Source organism: Pristiophorus japonicus, chromosome 2, assembly GCF_044704955.1.
Source record: "Pristiophorus japonicus isolate sPriJap1 chromosome 2, sPriJap1.hap1, whole genome shotgun sequence".
Lineage (NCBI taxonomy): Eukaryota > Metazoa > Chordata > Chondrichthyes > Pristiophoridae > Pristiophorus > Pristiophorus japonicus.
Window position 1 is genome coordinate 279,529,940 of NC_091978.1, and position 21,792 is coordinate 279,551,731.

Sequence of the window (21,792 nt, forward strand, 5' to 3'; positions counted from 1 at the left end):
CCCATATCATCCTTTTTGCTGAAGACTAAAGTACATGTCTCATGTTACGACACTGCGTTTCAAGTTCTGTCTTAAATAAGGTTATAGAGGTCATTGTGCATGCATTGACAATGAACATCAAGCATCAAGGAGGTGCTTTCATTATTTGAAATGCTCCCTTAAGCTAGTATTTGTTGGGATTTTCCATGTGTTTGGGCAAAAAATTCTCCAATAATCAACTACGGATTACTATTCAAACTTGCAGCAATTACTTCACCACAGATAATCCTATAGGATGGACATCAAGCATCAACTATGCAGTGCATACTAGCAAGTATATGTAACATCGCCCAGTGACAACAAAAGCACCAGACCCCCACACTGAATAAAATCCCAAATTTTACTGCATTATGAAACAAGACTGTAATCTTATCTATAAATTCAGGTGCCAGTTAGAAAAATAGTATGTTTCCTCCTTTATGTAGTCAAAATTCACTTTATTAAATTTATGTTCACTTCCAAGTAGATATAATTCACATATGTCTGTCTGTGAATAATGGGAAACATCTGCTGATTGTTATAAGTTGGAAGCAGAATGCACAATTTCTGAAACTGACTTCTGCAGAGTGATGTGTTATAGGTATAGGTGAACATACATTTTTCTGAATTTTAACATAAATTAAGTGCAGAGGTCACACTGCCACTGTATAAAAGCACTGCAGTATTTTCAACATAGCAGCAGCAAAATATTCAATCAATAGTCTAACCAAACTAAAGTATATTTATTTTGGGTGTTACTTTGGTATACCTGGCATTTTCATAATGTTTGACTGCCATTAATGTGTCTTCAATTGTTTTGTTCACCAACGTATTCACACTGGCAATGAAAAAGTTAATTGCGCCAAGAAGTGTTTCCCCATTTTTACACAGCAATTTCTGAGTTTCAGCATTATAACCAAACTCTTCCTGAAATGTAAAAAGAATGAAATTCAAATATATACAAAAAGACCAGCAGGTTCAGTGCAATGCCTAAAGAGGGCACACCAATAAATATAATTAGTCAGAGCATTAGTTAAATATACTGAAGAATACAAGCTATAGATACTAAGGATTATGTATTTGATGAACTTTCTATGATTGATGCCTTTGAAACTCTTATGTAATTGAAGGGCAAGATGGAGAGTTCTTGGTGAGAGCCAAACAGGATAGCTTCAATTTTGCCAAAGTTAAACTGGAGGGTGCTCTGGTTTAATCCATGACTTGATATCTGACAAGCAACCATGTAGCACAGTAAAATGCTGATAAGGACAGTAACAGCCAGGCTGATAAGGGCAAAATGGAGAGATACAGCTGAATATTGTAAACATACGTGTGGTAGCTGACCCTAAGCTTATCGATACTGTTTTCCTACATTACCAACAATACACTTCAAAAAAGTACTTAATTGGCTGTTGGTTGTTAAAACAGCTATACAAATTCAAATTTTTTTGTTGCTAAGAGACAGCATATGAAAATAAGGAGGGGACCAAGAATGGGACACTCCTGAGCTGTCCATGCAGGTGCAGGAGAAGAAGTCATTGGAGGAGATGTGCTGGTTAGGTTGGGACAAGGAAGAGTTGAAGCAGAGGAGGACCACGAAAGAGAGATGATGGAGGAGGACAGAGAATGGAAGGATGGGGAGGAAATTAAAAGGCCTTGAATGTAATCACAAAGGATATTGGTGATTTCGACTGCACCATTCTTGGTGCTGCGGACAGAATGGAAATCAAATTCAAGGGCTTCTGGACAGGAAGTGGTGGGAGATATCAACATAATGCTGGTGTGGCGACATGTTTGAGAGGAAAATTCGATTGTAGATGGTGAAATAATTGGAGGGGTCGGCGAGGTCGACGGTAGTTTTGAACACGGTGCTAGGAGGAAGCAGCTTCTGATGGCAGAAAACATTGAACTGAGGAAGATAGCCAAGTAGCCTGAAATTAGGTTGGGGAGTGGGTGTGGGAGGAGATCAAGGGAGCAGGAGGTGCATGACATAGAGCAAAGAAGTTTAATGAGAGCTCGGAAGGGAGGAGAGGAGCTACAGAATGTTGTAGGATGTCAAGGCCTGTAGCGGAGGAGGAGGAAGCAATCAAGCTTGGGTTCAGTTCTGGAGATGAAGACATGTGCAAACTTAACAATTCGTGAATAATGTGAAAGTATTCAACAAAGGCATCAGTTAGCACATCTGAGCACAACTTGGTCAGCATCCAACTAGTGTATCAAGTTCAAAGTTTGGCTCTATAACAAGTCTATTTGGGAAAGTCTGAAGAGGAAGTTGTTACTTCAAAATGGCATATCAATCAAAAGACTTAGATGTCATCTGGACTGAGACCAAGCAGTTTATATTTAGACCCATAAAGCACCTTATTCCATTTAAGCAGTGAAACACAGCCATGGTTGAACAAATGGTGTCATGCAGCAGTGGTCAAAAGATTGGCAAATGTCCTTCAATGTAGATAAATGTGTAGTTACACCTCCAGGTGCACAGAATTTAGAGAGCGAGTATTGCATGGGCGGCTGTAAGGGGAAATCATCGGGAGTAGTCACTGACCGTTCAGTGTCAGGTGGTTAAAGCCAAAGTGAATTAGGCCTTGGTGACACCTCATCTGGAGCACTGTATATCCTTTTTAACCCCCTTACCTAGAGAAGGATATTTGGCGCTGAAGAAGGCTGAAAGGGTGGAAATATGGGGATGAGTCCAGTAAGATGTGGGATGAGCAAGTATGGCCCTGATGGTCTTTTCACATCCAAAGTGTGCAACAAAAAGCAGAAGTGTCTCACTAGATTTTGAGAATCTAGTGAGACATTGAGATTGGGAATCAGAGAACAGGCAACTGAACCAAATGGGAAATTAATCTCCATTCCAACTCCCAATATAAAAGACCTCATCATTAACCTGCCAGAGGCAGGACTTCAAGTTCAATTCCAATCTGTATAATTCTCAGACTGTCTCCAAAAAATAGCGGCAAATAGACAAATCTCTTTCTAACTTCCAGCTGAACCCGACTATTCCTTCTTGATAATGGAATCACGTGCCTTTGCAATAAATAAGGTGGAGTAATTGAACATATTTACTGAAGTGTTGTGTATGAGGCCAGTAATCAAAGTACAGTAATTAGTTGAATCAAGATTATCAGGCACACCAAAGTTAAACATCCCCTTCAGAAGCTTGATCCTCAAAAAACTATTGACCTGAATCATATAGGCATGCCAGTTCTGAGATGCTTATCCAGGGAAATAGTTGCTCCTCTAACTCATGTATTTGAATTCTCCCATTACATGTTGCCCCACACTTTGTAGAAAGCAGTAAACATAATGACTGCTCATAAGTGGTGGTAAACATTAGACCATGATAATTAGACCAGTATCCTTACTCCCAGCACATTTAGCTTCAGACCAAGTCTCCCCTTTCATTCCCTTGATTGCTGATGGTGGAAAGTGGATGCGTGTCTGTTGTACAAGGGACTAGTCTTTATATTTGAGCCTGGACAGTAGATGTTCGAAGGCTAATTCAGCCACAGAGACATTGCAGGTGACCCTGATCTCAATGAATATGCTTACATACATTCAATTTTCTTCTTCATGGCATGTTTCTGCAAAAGGGGACTTCTGCCCCTTTGTGAACACCGCAACCCTGACCCATTTTCCTGCGTGCATGGTAGGGATTTCTACTGCCAAGGGACAGCCTGCCAGTGGAACTAATGAAACTTCATTGGTGCTGCACCACAAGAGGCAGCAAGGAACCTTAATGGGAGAAAAGGAGCACCAAAGATATAGAAGCTACAGCCTTGTCGACCGAGGCCCGAACAGGTAAGTGAGTGGGGACAAGATTAGAGAAGAAGTGGCCTCTACTACACCCTCTCCCTGCACTAATGCACTTTGGGGATATTACCATTGCTACCCCATGCCTATCACTACTTTCACCAAGGGGTTCTAGAGACTGGTGGCAACAGATACAGGAGAGAGGGAAATGAATGGAAGGGCCAGGTTCTTCCATTCCCATCAGCATTCACAGAGGGTAAATGGGTAAGGGAGGGTCCCAGCAGGGGTGAGGGAGGGAAATTAAGGTCAGGGCAGAGAGATCGTAGCAGATGTCTACGGCCCATTTGCTTGCCATCTCCACCACAATCTTGCCCGATTTCAGGTGTGGAAAATTCAGTCCATAATGCCCTAACTTGAAGATGTCATCAATAAGACCTTCCATGCAGTATAAAGGATGTGCTCCTAGAGTACAGCCCCTGTGTCAGCTGTGGTTCAGTGGGTAGTACACTCGCCTCGGAGTCAGAAGGTTGCAGGTTCAAGTCCCACTCCAGAGACGGGAGTACAAAAATCTAGGCCGACACTCCAGTGCTGCACTGTCGGAGGTACTGTCTTTCGGATGAGACGTTAAACCGAGGCCCCGCCCGCTCTTTCCCACTGCACTACTTCGAAGAGCAGGGGAATTATCCCCGGTGTCCTGGCAAATATTTATCCCTCAATCAAAGTAACAAAAACAGTGATCTGGTCATTATCACATTGCTGTTTGCGGGAATTGGCTGCCATCTTTCCCACATTACAAGTGACTACACTCCAGAAGTACTTCATTGACTGTAAAGCATTTTGAGGTGTGTGTGCGTGTGTATGTCTTTCTTTCTGTATGGCTTGAGCTGATGGAGTGGAAATGCACCATGAAGCCCAAGAGCGTGAGGAAATGGTTAAGTTGGAATTCAATGTGTGAAGAATGCCTTAACTTGAAAAAAGAACCCCACAGGTAATCTAACTTTCTTCTTTTGTTCCAACTTGTTTTTGCTGAGATGAGGTTCTTGTCACACTGGAAGTTATGCATGTAAATCCCACAAGCTACCACTCCATTGTGTAGCTCATTAGTGTCTCAACAGAGCTCACAATCAAACTATCTCTTCAGGAGTTACTTTTAAATGGGGTGAGTTAGTCAAAGTATTTAAGAATAAAGAGAGTACTTACATGGAGTTCTGGAGACTTCACACTAAGTTCTCCAAAAGCGTCCCCAAGTTGCCGCTGTGTCTGTACCACTTGGTAGAACTGTGTTGCCATTTGCCGAGCTAGTCGCAGAACATTTTCATACCTTTTCTTGGTGTCTCTCAGTATTTCTATCTGTGATTCAAGCTCCAAATCCACAGTCTTTGAGCCACGACCTAACTTTTCAGAAAGGACCTGTCGTGTGCACTGCAACAAAAATTACAAAACAACTTGTTTTGCCAGAGAATAGAAACTTTTTGAATATAGGATCCAAGTTAAATGTTTGCCAAAATACAAATAATTGGGGGGGAAACATTGGCAAAAAGAGGTGGTGTTCATTTTAGAACAATTGCTGCGAAGTCACTGTGGCTGCATGTCCAATGTCTGTTGGTTACCAGCATTTCAATTAATTTAACTAATACATAGAAACATAGAAAATAGGTGCAGGAGTAGGCCATTCGGCCCTTCAAGCCTGCACCACCATTCAATAAGATCACGGCTGATCATTCCCTCAGTACCCCTTTCCTGCTTTCTCTCCATACCTCTTGATCCCTTTAGCAGTAAGGGCCATCTCTAACTCCCTCTTGAATATATCCAATGAACTGGCATCAACAACTCTCTGTGGCAGGGAATTCAACAGGTTAACAACTCTGAGTGAAGAAGTTTCTCCTCATGTCAGTCCTAAATGGCCTACCCCTTATCCTAAGACTATGTCCCCTGGTTCTGGACTTCCCCAACATCAGGAACATTCTTCCCGCATCTAACCTGTCCAGTCCCGTCAGAATTTTATATGTTTCTATGAGATCCCCTCTCATCCTTCTAAACTCCAGTGAATAAAGGCCTAGTTGTTCCAGTCTCTCCTCATATGACATTCCAGCCATCCCTGGAATCAGTCTGGTGAACCTGCGCTGCACTTCCTCAATAGCAAGAACGTCTTTCCTCAGATTAGGAGACCAAAACTGAACACAATATTCCAGGTGAGGCCTCACTAAGGCCCTGTACAACTGCAGTAAGACCTCCCTGCTCCTATACTCAAATCCCCTAGCTATAAAGGCCAACATACCATTTGCCTTCTTCATCTGCATGCCCACTTTCAGTGACTGATGAACCATGACACCCAGGTCTCGTTGCACCTCCCCTTTTCCTAATCTGCCGCCATCTAGATAATATTCTGCCTTCATGTTTTTGCCCCAAAATGGATAACCTCACATTTTTTCATATTATACTGCATCTGCCATGCATTTGCCCACTCACCTAACCTGTCCAAGTCACCCTGCAGCCTCTTAGCGTCCTCCTCACAGCTCACACCGCCACCCAGTTTAGTGTCATCCGCAAACTTGGAGATATTACACTCAATTCCTTCATCTAAATCGTTATTGTATATTGTAAAGAGCTGGGGCCCCAGCACTGAGACCTGCGGCTCTCCACTAGTCACTGCCTGCCATTCTGAAAAGGACCCGTTTATCCCGACTCTCTAATTCCTGTCTGCCAACCAGTTCTCAACCAGTTCTCTATCCACGTCAGTACATTACTCCCAATACCATGCGCTTTGACTTTGCACACCAATCTCTTGTGCGGGACCTTGTCAAAAGCCTTTTGAAAGTCCAAATACACCACATCCACTGGTTCTCCCTTGTCCACTCTGTTAGTTACATCCTCAAAAAATTCCAGTAGATTCATCAAGCATGATTTCCCTTTCATAAATCCATGCTGACTTGGTCCGATCCTGTCACTGCTTTCCAAATGCACTGCTATTTCATCCTTAATGATTGGTTCCAACATTTTTCCCACTACTGATGTCAGGCTAACCGGTCTATAATTATCCGTTTTCTCTCTCCCTCCTTTTTTAAAAAGTGGTGTTACATTAGCTACCCTCTGGTCCATAGGAACTGATCCAGAGTTGATAGACTGTTGGAAAATGATCACCAATGCATCTACTATTTCTAGGGCCACTTCCTTAAGTACTCTGGCATGCAGACTATCAGGCCCGGGGATTTATCGGCCTTCAATCCCATCAATTTCCCCAACACAATTTCCTGCCTAATAAGGACATCCTTCAGTTCCTCCTTCTCACTAGACCTACTGTCCCCGAGTACAATCGGAAGGTTATTTGTGTCTTCCTTCGTGAAGACAGAACCGAAATATTTGTTCAATTGGTCTGCCATTTCTTTGTTCCCCATTATAAATTCACCTGAATCTGACTGTAAGGGACCGACGTTTGTCTTCACTAATCTTTTCTCTTCACATATTTATAGAAGCTTTTGCAGTCAGTTTTTATACTCCCTGCAAGCTTCCTCTCGTACTCTATTTCCCCCTCTTAATTAAACCCTTAGTCTTCCTCTGATGAATTCTAAATTTCTCCCAGTCCTCAGGTTTGTTGCTTTTTCTAGCCAAATTATATGCCTCTTCCTTGGCTTTAATACTGTCCTTAATTTCCCTTGTTAGCCATGATTGAGCCACCTTCCCCGTTTTATTTTTACTCCAGACAGGGATGTACAATTGCTGAAGTTCATCCATGTGATCTTTAAATGTTTGCCATTGCTTATCCACCGTCACCCCTTTAAGTATCCTTTGCCAGTCTATTCTAGCCAATTCACGCCTCATACCATCAAAGTTACCTTTCCTTAAGTTCAGGATCCTAGTTTCTGAATTAACTGTGTCACTCTCCATCTTAATAAAGAATTCTACCGTGTTATGGTCACTCTGCCCCAAGGGGCCTCGCATAACAAGATTGCTAATTAGTCCCTTCCCATTACACATCATCCAGTCTAGGATGGCCAGTTCTCCAGTTGGTTCCTTGACATATTGGTCTAGAAAACCATCCCTAATACACTCCAGGAAATCCTCCTCCACCGCATTGCTACCAGTTTGGTTAGCCCAATCAATATGTAGATTAAAGTCGCCCATGATAACTGCTGTACCTTTATTGCATGCATCCCTAATTTCTTGTTTGATGCTGTCCCCAACCTCACTACTACTGTTTGGTGGTCTGTACACAACTCCCACTAGCGTTTTCTGCCCTTTGGAATTCCACAGCTCCACCCATGCCGATTCCACATCATCCAAGCTAATGTCTTTCCTTACTATTGCATTAATTTCCTCTTTAACCAGCAATGCCACCCCGTCTCCTTTTCCTTTCTGTCTATCCTTCCTAAATGTTGAATACCCCTGGATGTTGCGTTCCCAGCCTTGGTCACCCAGGAGCCATGTCTCCGTGATGCCAATTACATCATACCCATGAACTGCTATCTGCGCAGTTAATTTGTCCACCTTATTCTGAATACTCCTCGCATTGAGGCACAGAACCTTCAGGCTTGTCTTTTTAAACACACTTTGCCCCTTTAGAATTTTGCTATAATGTGGCCCTTTTTGTTTTTTGCCCTCCACTTTTACTATTCTCCTTTCTATCTTTTGCTTCTGACTCCATTTTATTTCCCTCTGTCTCCCTGCATAGATTCCCATCCCCCTGCCATATTAGTTTAACTCCTCCCCAACAGCACTAGCAAACACTCCTCCCTAGGACATTGGTTCTGGTCCTGCCCAGGTCAGACCGTCCGGTTTGTACTGGTTCCTATCTCCCCCAGAACCAGTTCCAATGCCCCCGGAATTTGAATCGCTCCCTTTTGCACCACTGCTCAAGCCACGTATTCATCTGAGCTATCCTGCGATTCCTACTCTATGACTAGGACGTGGCAGAGGTAGCAATTCTGAGATTATTGCTTTTGAGGTCCTACTTTTTAAATTTAACTCATAGCTCTCTGAATTCGTCTCGTAGTACCTCATCCTGTTTTTTTACCTATATCGTTGGTACCTATATGCACCACGACAACTGGCTGTTCACCCTCCCTTTTCAGAATGTCCTGCACCCGCTCCGAGACATCCTTGACCCTTGCACCAGGGAGGCAACATACCATCCTGGAGTCTCGGTTGCGGCCGCAGAAACGCTTATCTATTCCCCTTACAATTGAATCCCCTATCGCTATCGCTCTCCCACTCTCTTTCCTGCCCTCCTGTGCAGCAGAGCCAGCCACGGTGCCATGAACTTGGCTGCTGCTGCTCTCCCCTGATGAGTCACCCCCCTCAACAGTACTCAAAGCGGTGTATCTGTTTTGCAGGGGGATGACCGCAGGGGATCCCTGCACTACCTTCCTTGCACTGCTCTTCCTGTTGGTCTTCCATTCACTATTTGACTGTGGACCCTTTACCTGTAGTAAGACCATTTCATTAAATGTGCGATTCACATCATTCTCAGCATCGTGCATGCTCCAGAGTGAATCCACCCGCAGCTCCAGTTCCGCAATGCGGTCCGTCAGGATCTGCAGGAGGATGCACTTCCTGCACACGTAGTCATCAGGGACACTGGAAGCGTCCCTGACTTCCCACATAGCACAGGAGGAGCATAACACGTGTCTGAGCTCTCCTGCCATGACTTAACCCTTAGATTAACTTAATTTGGCAACAACAATGTTAAAATGTTACTTACTGATAAAGAAAAGAAAAAGAAAAACTACTCACCAATCACCAGCCAATCACTTACCCCCTTGGCTGTGACATCACCTTTCAATTTCTTTCTTCTACTTTTTTGCCTCCCTGCTGCAGCTGCACCGGTAGGCCTCACCAACGAACTCCCACCTCCATGAACTCCCCAGACTCCTCGCTCACGGGCCTTTATAGGCCTCTGGCTCCTCGATCTCCCGCCTCACCAACAAACTCCCGTCTCCACGAACTCCCCGCTCACGGGCCTTTATAGGCCTCTGGCTCCTCGATCTCCAGCCTAACCAACGAATTCCCGCCTGCATGAACTCCCCGCTCACGGGCATTTACAGACCTCTGGCTCCTCGATCTCCCGCCTCACCAACGAACTCCCGCCTGCAGAAACTCCCCGGACTCCTCGCTCATGGGTCTTTATAGGCCTCTGGCTCCTCGATCTTCCGTCTCAAATAAACATGATATGTTTTATTATTACTCAACACATAGAACACCTAAACAAAGGTCCTATAAGCAAAGAAGCCATTTAGTATAGCACTAAGCCATACCAAGACCAAAAGTTTCCAAGTTCAATTCCCATGTGTGTCGACTTAATTGATCTAAGTTGGGGCATAAATGGCTTCAATGCTGCAGGCTGCCAGGGAGGAGGGGAAAAGACATGCAGTGTAGGTGCTCCTGATTGCCACTTTTGGTCAAAGTACTGAGGGTTTGCCAGAGCTACTGAAACATATACCAACAAAATTCAACACCTCCAAGAGGCAGGAAAAAAACTGGGGAAAAAAACTATCAAAGCCATCGTCTTCAGTCAATAACATTAAAACCATTTTTATAGGGGAAAACAGGGGCAGCCAAGTGTTTTTTTTCCGCGGAATTCAGCTGTGAAGTTTGTCAAAGCCTATAAGGCAAAATGCTGCGGATGCTGGAAAATGAAATTAAAACAGAAAATGTTGGAAACGCTCAGCAGGCTGTGTAGCATCTGTGGAGAGAGAAACAGAGTTAACGCAGAGGCAGGGAAATGCGGGGGAAGGAGGAAAGAACAAAAGGGAAGGTTTGCGATAGGGTGGAATGCAGGAATGATTAAAAAAGGATGATCGTTCAAGGCAAAAGGGGATGGTAATGGGACAAGTAAAGAAACAAAAGATGGGTCTAGAGGAGGTGTAAATGGTAACAGCAGAACACATTACCAGCACCTGCTGTCCGAAAAAAAGGGAGCAGCAGTTATGATCTAAAATTGTTGAACTCGATGTTGAGTCCGGAAGGCTGTAAAGTGCCTTATCGAAAGATGAGGTGCTGTTCCTCGAGCTTCGTTGGAACTTCATTGGAGCAGTGCCAGAGTGAGTAGGGTAGAGAATTAAAATGGCAAGCGACCGGAAGCTCAAAGTTGCGCTTGCAGACTGAACAGAGGTGTGGGGCAAACGATCACCCAATCTGCGCTGGGTCTCCCCAATGTAGAATAGACCACATTGAGAGTAGCGAATATAGTATACTAAATTGATAGAAGTACAACTAAATCGCTGGTTTACCTGTAAGTGTGTTTGGGTCCTTGGACAGTGAGAAGGGAGGCGGTGAAAGGGCAGGTATTGCATCTCCTATGCATGCATGGGAAGGTGCTGTGGGAAGGAGAGCAGGTGTTGGGGGTGATAGAAGAGTGGACAAGAATGTCATGGAGGGAACGCTGAAAGGCGAGAAGATGTGTTTGGTGGTGGCAAAGGAACATTGGATCAGGATTAGGCAATTTATCCCAGTGAGCCTGTTCCCCCATTCCATGGAAACCTGGCTGATCTGTGACCTAACTCCATATAAGCTATCACACTGGAGATGGTGGAAATGGCAGAGTATGATCCATTCAACACTGAGTTCAACAATTTCGGATCATAACCACGGCTCCTATTTTTTTTTGGATAGCTGGTGCAGGTAATGATTCTGCTGTTACCATTTATAGCTCCTCTAGACCACTGGTTCTCAAACTTGGGTCTGCGGACCCCCGGGGGTCTGCAGAGCCTTGCAAGAGGCCCGCGGAATAATGTGAGTACCAATCGGGGGTGGGGGTCATGGTCAAGAGTAAGTGAATGAGCGGCGGCCGTAGGCAGGCGGTGCGAGCTGGGAGCAGAGTGCGGCCACCACATGTGCGGTGCAGAGTGGGCTGGCTGTCTCATCTAAGAGGGGAGCATGCATGGAGGAGCATGCATAAGAGTGGTACGACAATTGCCAGGTCGACCCCCCCGTTACCAAAGTTGGTGGTGGGCGCCAAAAGGTTGATCAGTGATAGTGTGGCACACCCATCTCACTGATATCTAAGTAAATGCCTGTTTTATTAAAAGCATTATTAAAACATTCTTTACATGCAGCACTTTCATATAGTATCATCATTTAGATTGGGGGGGGGTCCCCGTGATTACTAATCCACTTGAAAAGGGGTCCTTCAACCAAAAAGGTTTGTGAACCACTGCTGTAGACCCATCTTTTATTTCTTTGCTTGTCTGATTACTATTCCCTTTCACCTTGTACCATCATCCCTTTTGTCATTTAATCTCTCCTGCCTTCTACCCTATCACAGACCTTCCCTTTTGTTCTTTCCTCCCCTCTCCTCCCCCTCCCTTTCCCTGCCTTTACACTTGCTTAAAATTATTACATCTGTAACATTTTCCAGTTCTGATGAAAAGTCACAGAATTGAAACGTTAACTTGGTTTCTCTCTTCGCAGATGCTGCCTGACCTGTATTTTCAGCACTTGCTGTTTACCTGTTGGCAAGAGACCCATATTCAGAAAAGAGTAGATTTAATCAATTCAGAATGGTTAGAATTAAGGTTTTATATTACAATATCGGACATAAACTCTGCCTATTCACTGACTAAATAAAGTACCAAAGCACACAAGTGTTGCAGACAGGATGGTCAAACTTTCAGAGCCCAAGGTATGTTGGGACGGGGGCTGGGGGGGGGGGAAGGAACTGTACCTGGAAAAGAGCTGCAAGTATTAAAACACTTAGGTTATGACTTGGGTCCTGGGAAAGTGACACCAACAGTGAGTTTCCGCTGCCGTCAGTTCTAGAGGTCAAACCATTTAGGTTCAGATGTGCGACTGACAGTGCAAAAACCGTACAGCTGCACTTCAGCTCAGCACCAACATTTTTAAAACAGTGACATGGCAGAGCCTTGGCCTTGGACCCGATAAAGAAGACACCAACATTTAAAAAAAACACTTACCATTATTAAGCCTGAAACCCCACAATCATCAACAACAAGCTGGTACTGAAACTTAAAATCATTCTTGTATCATAATTTTGGCACACCACATTGTCATCTACTCATTACTTTGCCTCTTGCTCCTTCAGAACATTCTGGTCTTGCTCTCAAAAGTGATGCATTTCCTGTGCCCCGTCCCCTCTAAATGGTGCTTCCTCCTCTCGAAGCCACAGCATACAAGTATAGCATGCACGATTGTGGCTACCCAAAAGAATCCCATCCAAAATACCAAAGGGCTGCCTGAGGCTCACAAGTCATGCGTCGGCTACACTGGTTACAGAGATGCCAGGATGAGGCAGGGGAAGCAGGTGGAAAATAAAGGAACGAATGAGAATCATCAATCATTAAAAAAGGAATGGAGAGAAAAGTCAGTCTCTTCATTTTTTTTTAATTTAATATTCGCAACTTTAAATTTTTATATACTAATTTTCCAAACCGTTTAAAAAAAAAAATCAGTATTGTGAGGTATTCAAATTTTATTCACTACTATTGTCAATTAGAAATACCATACTGCTACTGCTGCTGCACATAAGGCTGGTGCTGCGTATATGACTCCTGACAATTTATAGCAATCTCCTTGATGATCCAGCAACAATGGCAACGATCCTATCTTGATTATCTCCACAATCTGTCACCATCAAGAATGTGACTGAAAAACTGTAACTACGTTCATGCTTTCAACCCACTCTACCTCCTCAGTTTTGCTTTACTGACATTCTGGGTCCTTGATGACAGCAGGATATTGTGACTCAGCAAGTTGGCTGGTTAATTTAATTTTACACTGTTGAAATCTTTCTATACAAATAATTATAAAAAATATGCATCTTCACCTTGTTGGTTGATATAATTTGTGCAACTGCTGATTCAATTGTTAATTCCTAGAAATATTCTGTTCAGTTGCCACTAAATGAAAGAGGCATTAGTTAAGTCAGCAGACAGGTGTGAACACATAAATCTCAGTAGTGACATTAATTATAGTTGATCTTTGAAGTAGGATGATATGGTAATTAACTTGGCAAGCTCCTTATCTAGTAGGTTGTCAAATCTTACTTTCTGAAGTTGCATCATTGTACTGTGACAGCTATTTATAAAACTTCTGATCAGATTCCTGTTTTCCCCTTAAACTTATTTCAATGCAAGATTTCAGGTTCTGTTTAATGCAAAATAGAAAAACATTAATGGACATTCAGTTTTTGACCACCAGAAAATGGCGGTCAGGATTTTTATCTAAAGGTAATTGCTATTCAGTCTATTTATTTTGTCAACCTGTCCTCGGAACCTTACACTGGTGCCATAATCTGGGCTCCAACAGACTGGGTGGAGCTATCTTGTTCATACTCGTTAGCTCTATAGATTTATATATATTTTAAATCCAACAGCGTATCTATGAAACATGCTTTTTAAAATTGAGAAATCGAAGCGTCAAGTTCCATAATTCAGGATATCACCAAAATTTAAAAGAGAAGACGAAGCAAATCAGAAGCAGTGATTAGTGATTCAAAGCTTGGATTTTGAAAGTTGCATGAGAAAGAAAAGACTAAGGGAGATAAGGAATTACAGTTTTGAGATCTTGAGAAAGAATAAGTTAAGAGTAGGAAACCGGACAATACATCTTAATTTCAAACATGTGCGATAGCATACTTAAAGCTTTGAAGAAAGGAAATTCAGTGGAGCATTAATCAGAATAACCACTGATCCCATTTTTTCCAGATAGTAGGTGCTGGTAATGGTTTTGCTGTTGCCATTTACACCTCCTCTAGACCCATCTTTTGTATTGAAGTGAATAGATAACTGGTTGGGAGACAGGAAGCAGAGAGTCGGGATAAACGGGTCCTTTGCAGAATGGCAGGCAGTGACTAGTGGGGTGCCGCAGGGTTCAGTGCTGGGACCCCAGCTATTTACAATATACATTAATGATTTAGATGAAGGAATTGAGTGTAATATCTCCAGGTTTGCAGATGACACTAAGCTGGGTCGCAGTGTGAGCTGTGAGGAGGATGCTAAGAGGCTGCAGGATGACTTGGACAGATTAGGTGAGTGGCCAAATGCATGGCAGATGCAGTATAATGTGGATAAATGTGAGGTTATCCACTTTGGTGGCAAAAACAGGAAGGCAGAATATTATCTGAATGGCGACAGATTAGGGAAAGGGGAGATGCAACGAGACCTGGGTGTCATGGTACATCAGTCATTGAAAGTTGGCATGCAGGTGCAGCAGGCGGTGAAGAAGGCAAATGGCATGTTGGCCTTCATAGCTAGGGGATTTGAGTGTAGGAGCAGGGAGGTCTGACTGCAGTTGTACAGGGCCTTGGTAGGCCTCACCTGGAATATTGTGTTCCGTTTTGGTCTCCTAATCTGAGGAAGGATGTTCTTGCTATTGAGGGAGTGCAACGAAGGGTCACCAGACTGATTCCCGGGATGGTAGGACAGACATATGAGGAGAGACTGGATCGACTGGGTCTGTATTCACTGGAGTTTAGATGAATGAGAGGGGATCTCATAGCAACATATAAAATTCTGATGGGATTGGACAGGTGAGAGGCAGGAAGAATGTTCCCGATACTGGGAAGTCCAGAACCAGGGGTCACAGTCTAAGGATAAGGGGTAAGCCATTTAGGACCGAGATGAGGAGAAACTTCTTCACTCAGAGTTGTTAACCTGTGGAATTCTCTACCGCAGAAAGTTGTTGAGGCCAGTTCGTTAGATATATTCAAGAGGGAGTTAGATATGGCCCTTACGGCTAAAGAGATCAAAGGGTATGGAGAAAAAGCAGGAAAGGTGAATGATCAGTCATGATCTTATTAAATGGTGGTGCAGGCTCGAAGGACTGAATGGCCTACTCCTGCACCTATTTGCTATGTTTCTGTTATAATTTGCTTCTTTACTTATCCCATTACCATCTCCTGTTGCCTTGCGTGATCATCCCTTTTGTCATTCAATCATTCCTGTTTGCCACCCTATCACAACCTTTCTTTTTTGTTCTTTCCTCCCCTTCCCTCTTTCCACCTCTGTACTCGCTTAAAAACTGACACATCTCTAATCTTTTCCAGTTCTGATGACAGGTCATCGACCTGAAACATTAACTCTGTCTCTCTGTTTCTGGCGTGCTGAGTATTTCCAGCAATTTCTCGTTTTATTGATTAGAATAATATTAATATGGAGAAAGACAAAAAAGGTTAAGGCAAAAAAAGGGTAAAGGTGAGAGATGGATCAAATATCAGATAAGTTTTTTCTCACATCCTGTTTATGAGTGTGAGAGTGACGGTAGAAAAGCTTTTCCAGTCAAAGGAGCAATATTCAAGTTTTGGGCTTTATAGAAAAATGAATTGCTTGAGGGAACAGAAGTACTTGGAACAAAGAGAGAACAGTTTCTCAGAGATATGGGAGTTCAATTTGACAGAATAGTGAGGTCAGGAATTTTGATAGATGAGGATTATGGGTGGAGTCATCAAAAGGCGGAGGCAGTAGCGGTTAGTTAGAATTGCAAATATTTTGTAATGTGATTTGGACAGGGAAAGTTGGGCAGGGTAACAGTCACTAGTTATTTATACATTAACATGGACATTTTTATGAGATCTATTCCCAAGGTGATCTAGGTTACCTTAACATCAATTATTAAACATAGCTGGGCTGAATAATGGTAGTAAAAGGTGGTTCTTCATTTGCCAACGTGCCTGGATTTCCAGTTGCCAGCCTAACTATGGATTACGCCTGGGGCATCCGAACAGAATGCACACATCCCTGCTGGGAACAGTCCTCCAGGAAGTTGCTGTTGCGGAGTAGAGGGCAGCGTAGTGGATCTCAGGGGTGCACCATGTGCGGAAGCGTACCTAGGATCACATGGGCCGATGCTCCAATGAGCAAACTATTTCTAACATAGATGTTTATGCACATTAAATCCTGGAAGGCTCTAGTAATGAGGGTTTTTTTCCCCTTTCCTCCACTTTCTGTATGGATTTTTAAAGCTTATGCTACACATAAATGCAAAAAAAAACCTCTTCCTCAGAACCTTTCATGGACAATAAATACTTTTCATGTCCAGAATTCTAAAATGCTTCCATTTCCGGCCTTGTATAACATTTAAAATTACTTGGATTGGTATCCCCTTATGCTGTGCAAACAGGCCCTGTGCCTGTGCATCAGCCGTAAAGGTTTCAGACGCAATTGCTGGGCAGTTGGTGGGCAATTAGCCCAACTCTGCACCAGCAATTAGGATTTCCCTGTCGGTGTGGATCTGTCAAGGCGGAACTTGACAGATCGCAAGTTCGGGATCTAGAGTATGCACCTGACTTGCTGTACATTTCAAAGGTGGTATGATGGCGTACTAAGTATGGCATCATACCGACTGCAAATTCTGGCCCATTAGTTCAATTTCAAATTGGTTTTGATAACGAAAAAGAGCAAGTCATAAGACAGAACCAAAGGAAAAATGTGCCATTTTTGAAAACATTTTAAATAAATTCCCCAAGCAGTTTTGTGTCCTAGTCGATCACAGTAATGTCAACCTATTAGAACAAACTAGAAGGGAATATGTAATCTTGAAAGTGATTACAAGAAGGAGGAACTGAAGGAAATCCTTATTAGGCGTGAAATTGTGTTAGGGAAATTGATGGGATTGAAGGCCGATAAATCCCCGGGGCCTGATGGTCTGCATCCCAGAGTACCTAAGTGGCCCTAGAAATAGTGGATGCATTGGTGATCATTTTCCAACAGTCTATCGACTCTAGATCAGTTCCTATGGACTGGAGGGTAGCTAAGGTAACACCACTTTTAAAAAAAGGAGTGAGAGAGAAAACGGGTAATTATAGACCGGTTAGCCTGACATCAGTAGTGGGGAAAATGTTGGAATCAATGATTAAAGATGAAACAGCAGCGCATTTGGAAAGCAGTGACAGGACAGATTTTATGAAAGAGAAATCATGCTTGACAAATCTTCTAGAATTTTTTGAGGATGTAACTAGTAGAGTGGACAAGGGAGAACCGGTGGATGTGGTGTATTTGGACTTTCAAAAGGCTTTTGAAAAGATCCCACACAAGAGATTGGTGTGCAAAATTAAAGCACATGGTATTGGGGGTAATGTACTGATGTGGATAGAGAACTGGTTGGCAGACAGGAAGCAGAGAGTCGGGATAAACGGGTCCTTTTCAGAATGGCAGGCAGTGACTAGTGGGGTGCCGCAGGGCTCAGTGCTGGGACCCCAGCTATTTACAATATACACCAATGATTTAGATGAAGGAATTGAGTGTAATATCTCCAAGTTTGCAGATGACACTAAGCTGGGTGGCAGTGTGAGCTGTGAGAGGACGCTAAGAGGCTGCAGGGTGACTTGGACAGGTTAGGTGAGTGGGCAAATGCATGGCAGATGCAGTATAATGTGGATAAATGTGAGGTTATCCACTTTGGTGGCAAAAACAGGAAGGCAGATTATCTGAATGGTGACAGATTAGTAAAAAGGGGAGGTGCAACGAGACTTGGGTCTCATGGTACATCAGTCATTGAAAGTTGACATACAGGTACAGCAGGCGGTGAAGGCGGCAAATTTGAGTATAGGAGCAGGGAGGTCTTACTGCAGTTGTGCAGGGTCTTGGTGAGGCCTCACCTGGAATATTGTGCTCAGTTTTGGTCTCCTAATCTGAGGAAGGATGTTCTTGCTATTGAGGGAGTGCAGCGAAGGTTCACCAGACTGATTCCCGGGATGGCAGGTCTGACATATGAGGAGAGACTGGATCGACTGGGCCTGTATTCACTGGAGTTTAGAAGGATGAGAGGGGATCTCATAGAAACATATAAAATTCTGACAGGACTGGACAGGTTAGATGCTGGAAAAATATTCCCGATGTTGTGAAGTCCAGAACCAGGGCACACAGTCTAACGATAAGGGGTAAGCCATTTAGGACTGAGATGAGGAGAAACTTCTTCACTCAGAGAGTTGTTAACTTGTGGAATTCCCTACCGCAGAGTGTTGTTGATGCCAGTTCATTGGATAGATAGAGGGAGTTAGATATAGCCCTTATGGCTAAAGGGATCAAGGGGTATGGAGAGAAAGCAGGAAAGGGGTACTGAGGTGAATGATCAGCCATGATCTTATTGAATGGTGGTGCAGACTCGAAGGGCCGAATGGCCTATTCCTGCACCTATTTTCTATGTTTCTAGGTTTCTCTATCTTTCATGTAAACGTCTTCTCAATGACAAAAAAGTCATGGCATTTTCAAATATTTCAGTGTACTACACACCAGCATATGAGCTACTAAGGGAACAAGAATGGTGATATAATCAAGGATTCTGTTGAACACTGCACTAATCAGTTCCATGGGCATCACTTAAAATTTACAACACCGTCAGTCTTGTTACACAAAAAAAAACCTAATTGTACATTTCAAGATACATTTAACGCTACCTTTGGGCTTTAGTGACATGTTCTAGGATTTGTTAATCAAATAAATTAAAACTGTATAAAGTACTACAAAGCACAATGTGAAAGTTTAACAAGTTGATAGTGCAGACAGGTCACAATTGCATTTTAACTAATAACAGAGTTGTAATTTCACTGACATTTTGTTGGCTCAAAAGTAGCAATAACAGAGGTTTGCAGCAAGTCACCAATTTGCTTTTATTGGCCAGCAAATGGTGTGAGACAAGGCAAAAATCCAAAAGATTTAGGTGGGTGGGGAGCTGCAGTTGGAGCCCAAAAAGTCAAACCAAGGTTACTTTTCTCAATTGCATATAAACACTGTACAACAGGTTTAATATAGTGAAGAAACAATTAATTGCTGTTTTCCCCAATATTTCCTTAAAAGTCGACACTATTAAAAGCACAGGCTACAAAGTACATGTCTAAATAGCACACTATTACGAGCTGGTAATGTAAACCACACCGCCAACACCTTGTATTATAATGTCCAGGAGCCATTTTCTACACTTTTACTGAACAACTGCACACTTTATTTCAGCTGAGAACATATGGAAAACAGCTCCACACCACGTACCTTGTATGTGCTAATGCTCCATTTTTTCACCTGTTCAAGTTTTTCAAGAGCAATATTCTTAGATAGATCATCTGTAATGACAACTGGACCACTTTGAGTGTTCTTCACACTACCTGTTTTTAAAGGAAGCAACATATACAGTCAATACGTAAATAACACCTCACACAAAAAGCTCAAGAGGCAGAATTAACTTGAAAGAACATATTCAAACAAAGTTGGATTAAACAAGTGAACCCAAGACTGTGAGTAATCGAGATGACAAATTAAAAACAGAGCCAGGAAACATGTGCACAGGACAACTACTCCGACCCACCTTCAATGCATATGTTGCAGTCAACTTAAGCTTCCTATTCAGAAACTTACATAGAGATTTATATAGCTCAGTGCTGTTTCTGATTCACAATGAACAGCATGTGATATTGGGAGCCGCCATGTTTTAGCCTCAAAACAGCAGAAAGGTGGGAATTCTGTCTGGAATCCAATCATTAAATGATGCAATTTAAAATTCTACATCTTTCTAATCTATTGTGACAAGGGGTTGAAGAAAGAAATGAATACTTGATAAGGCCATCATCAGATTTTATTTGGCAGCATTCTTTTAAGTTATACATCAGAGCAAATCTAAATTCAGCGACACTGGAGACATTTACATGGAGGGTGAACAGATCTGTGACGTAGCTATTTTTAACCAGGGCTTTGACACTTGGTGGCAACCTACACATTGCGTATCCTTAGGATGTTATAAAGAGGATTTCTGCCATACTTATTTTCAGGAAACTCAAGATCAGGAACATTAAAACAATGTGTCATACTCTGAGAAAGATCAGGTTCTTACCCAAAATGTAATCCAGTAACTCCTGCTCAAAGTGTCCATGTGTGGATATCATTTCAGGATAGGATCTGGCTTGGCTTGTGATTGCACTATGGTCTTATTAAATGGCGGAGCAGGCACAAGGGGCTAAATGGCCTACTCCTGCTCCTATTTCTTATGTTCTTAAATACCCTGCTGGCTCTGTCAAAGCTTATGCAGAATGATAGTCATGTGGATGAGGTATCAGAGACCTGCTAGCGCCAAAGGAACATACCCCAGCATCATCTCAAAAGGAAGTTGTGTGTGGGGGAGGGGGGGGGCAGAAGAGGGAGAAAGCATAGGAACAAACTGGAGGTGGAAAAGGTGAAAGCAGTGAAACTACTACACTTTTATATTCTAATCTGGCCACTTTCCACTTTCTGCATGTTATGGGCCCAAGTTTCGAGCCGTGCCTAGAACGGCGCAGTCCCGACCTGGACGCCCGTTTTTCGCGCCACAAAGTGCGCCTAAAAAAAACTTCCAGATTCTCCAGCTCCCTGCAGGTCGTTTGCAGGTCGGCGCAGCGCAGCAGGAGCTGTAGGGGGCAGAGCCAGGTCGCTGCGCTGAAAACAGTGCCGGGACCTCTGCACATGCGCACAAGTGCAGTAGCTCCAGGCGCCCGAAATTGTGTGGGAGGGGCCGAAGCACGCAGCCCCTAGCCCTGGCCCAATGGCCTCACTGGGGCTGTGTGCATAAGGCTCCTCCCACGGCCAGCTCCTGCTTCCTCCCGACCCGACTCCCGCTTCCCCCCCTCCGCCCCCGACACCGACACGACTCCCGCTCCCCCCCCCGAGTGGACCCGACACCGAGCCTACTCCCGCTCCCCCCAACCCTGGACCCGACTCGACTCCCGCTTCCCGCCCCCGGACTGGACCCGACACCGAGCCTACTCCCGCTCCCCCCAACCCTGGACCCGACTCCCGCCCCCCCCCCCTCCGGGCTGAACCCGACACCAACCCGACTCCCGCTTCTCCCCCGAACCCGACCCGACTCCCGCTTTCCCCCCTCCGCCCCCGACACCGACACGACTCCCGCTCTCCCCCCCCGATTGGACCCGACACCAAGCCTACTCCCGCTCCCCCCAACCCTGGACCCGACTCGACTCCCGCTTCCCGCCCCCGGACTGGACCGGACACCGAGCCTACTCCCGCTCCCCCCAACCCTGGACCCGACTCCCGCTTCCCCCCCTCCGCCCCCGACACGACTCCCGCTTCCCCCCCCCCACCCCCC

At 44.0% G+C, this 21,792-nt stretch overlaps 1 protein-coding gene across 12 annotated transcripts in view; it reads right to left on the reverse strand.

Moving 5' to 3' along the window:
* arfip1 (ADP-ribosylation factor interacting protein 1 (arfaptin 1)) overlaps nucleotides 1–21,792 on the reverse strand; it is a 271,399-nt gene that overhangs the window by 21,017 nt on the left and 228,590 nt on the right. For 11 of the 12 annotated variants that reach the window (XR_011590530.1, XM_070871433.1, XM_070871435.1 and 8 more), the window contains 3 exons: nucleotides 19,713–19,825; nucleotides 4,978–5,199; nucleotides 788–945 (listed from right to left, as the gene is read on the reverse strand). Coding sequence is in view for 11 of the 12 variants with exons in the window: in XM_070871433.1 (XP_070727534.1) it covers nucleotides 788–945; nucleotides 4,978–5,199; nucleotides 19,713–19,825 (493 nt within the window). In the remaining variant the exon portion in view is untranslated. Of the gene's footprint in view, nucleotides 1–787; nucleotides 946–4,977; nucleotides 5,200–19,712; nucleotides 19,826–20,547; nucleotides 20,705–21,792 lie in introns of those variants that run through there. The other variant, XM_070871434.1, reaches the window with a different exon arrangement.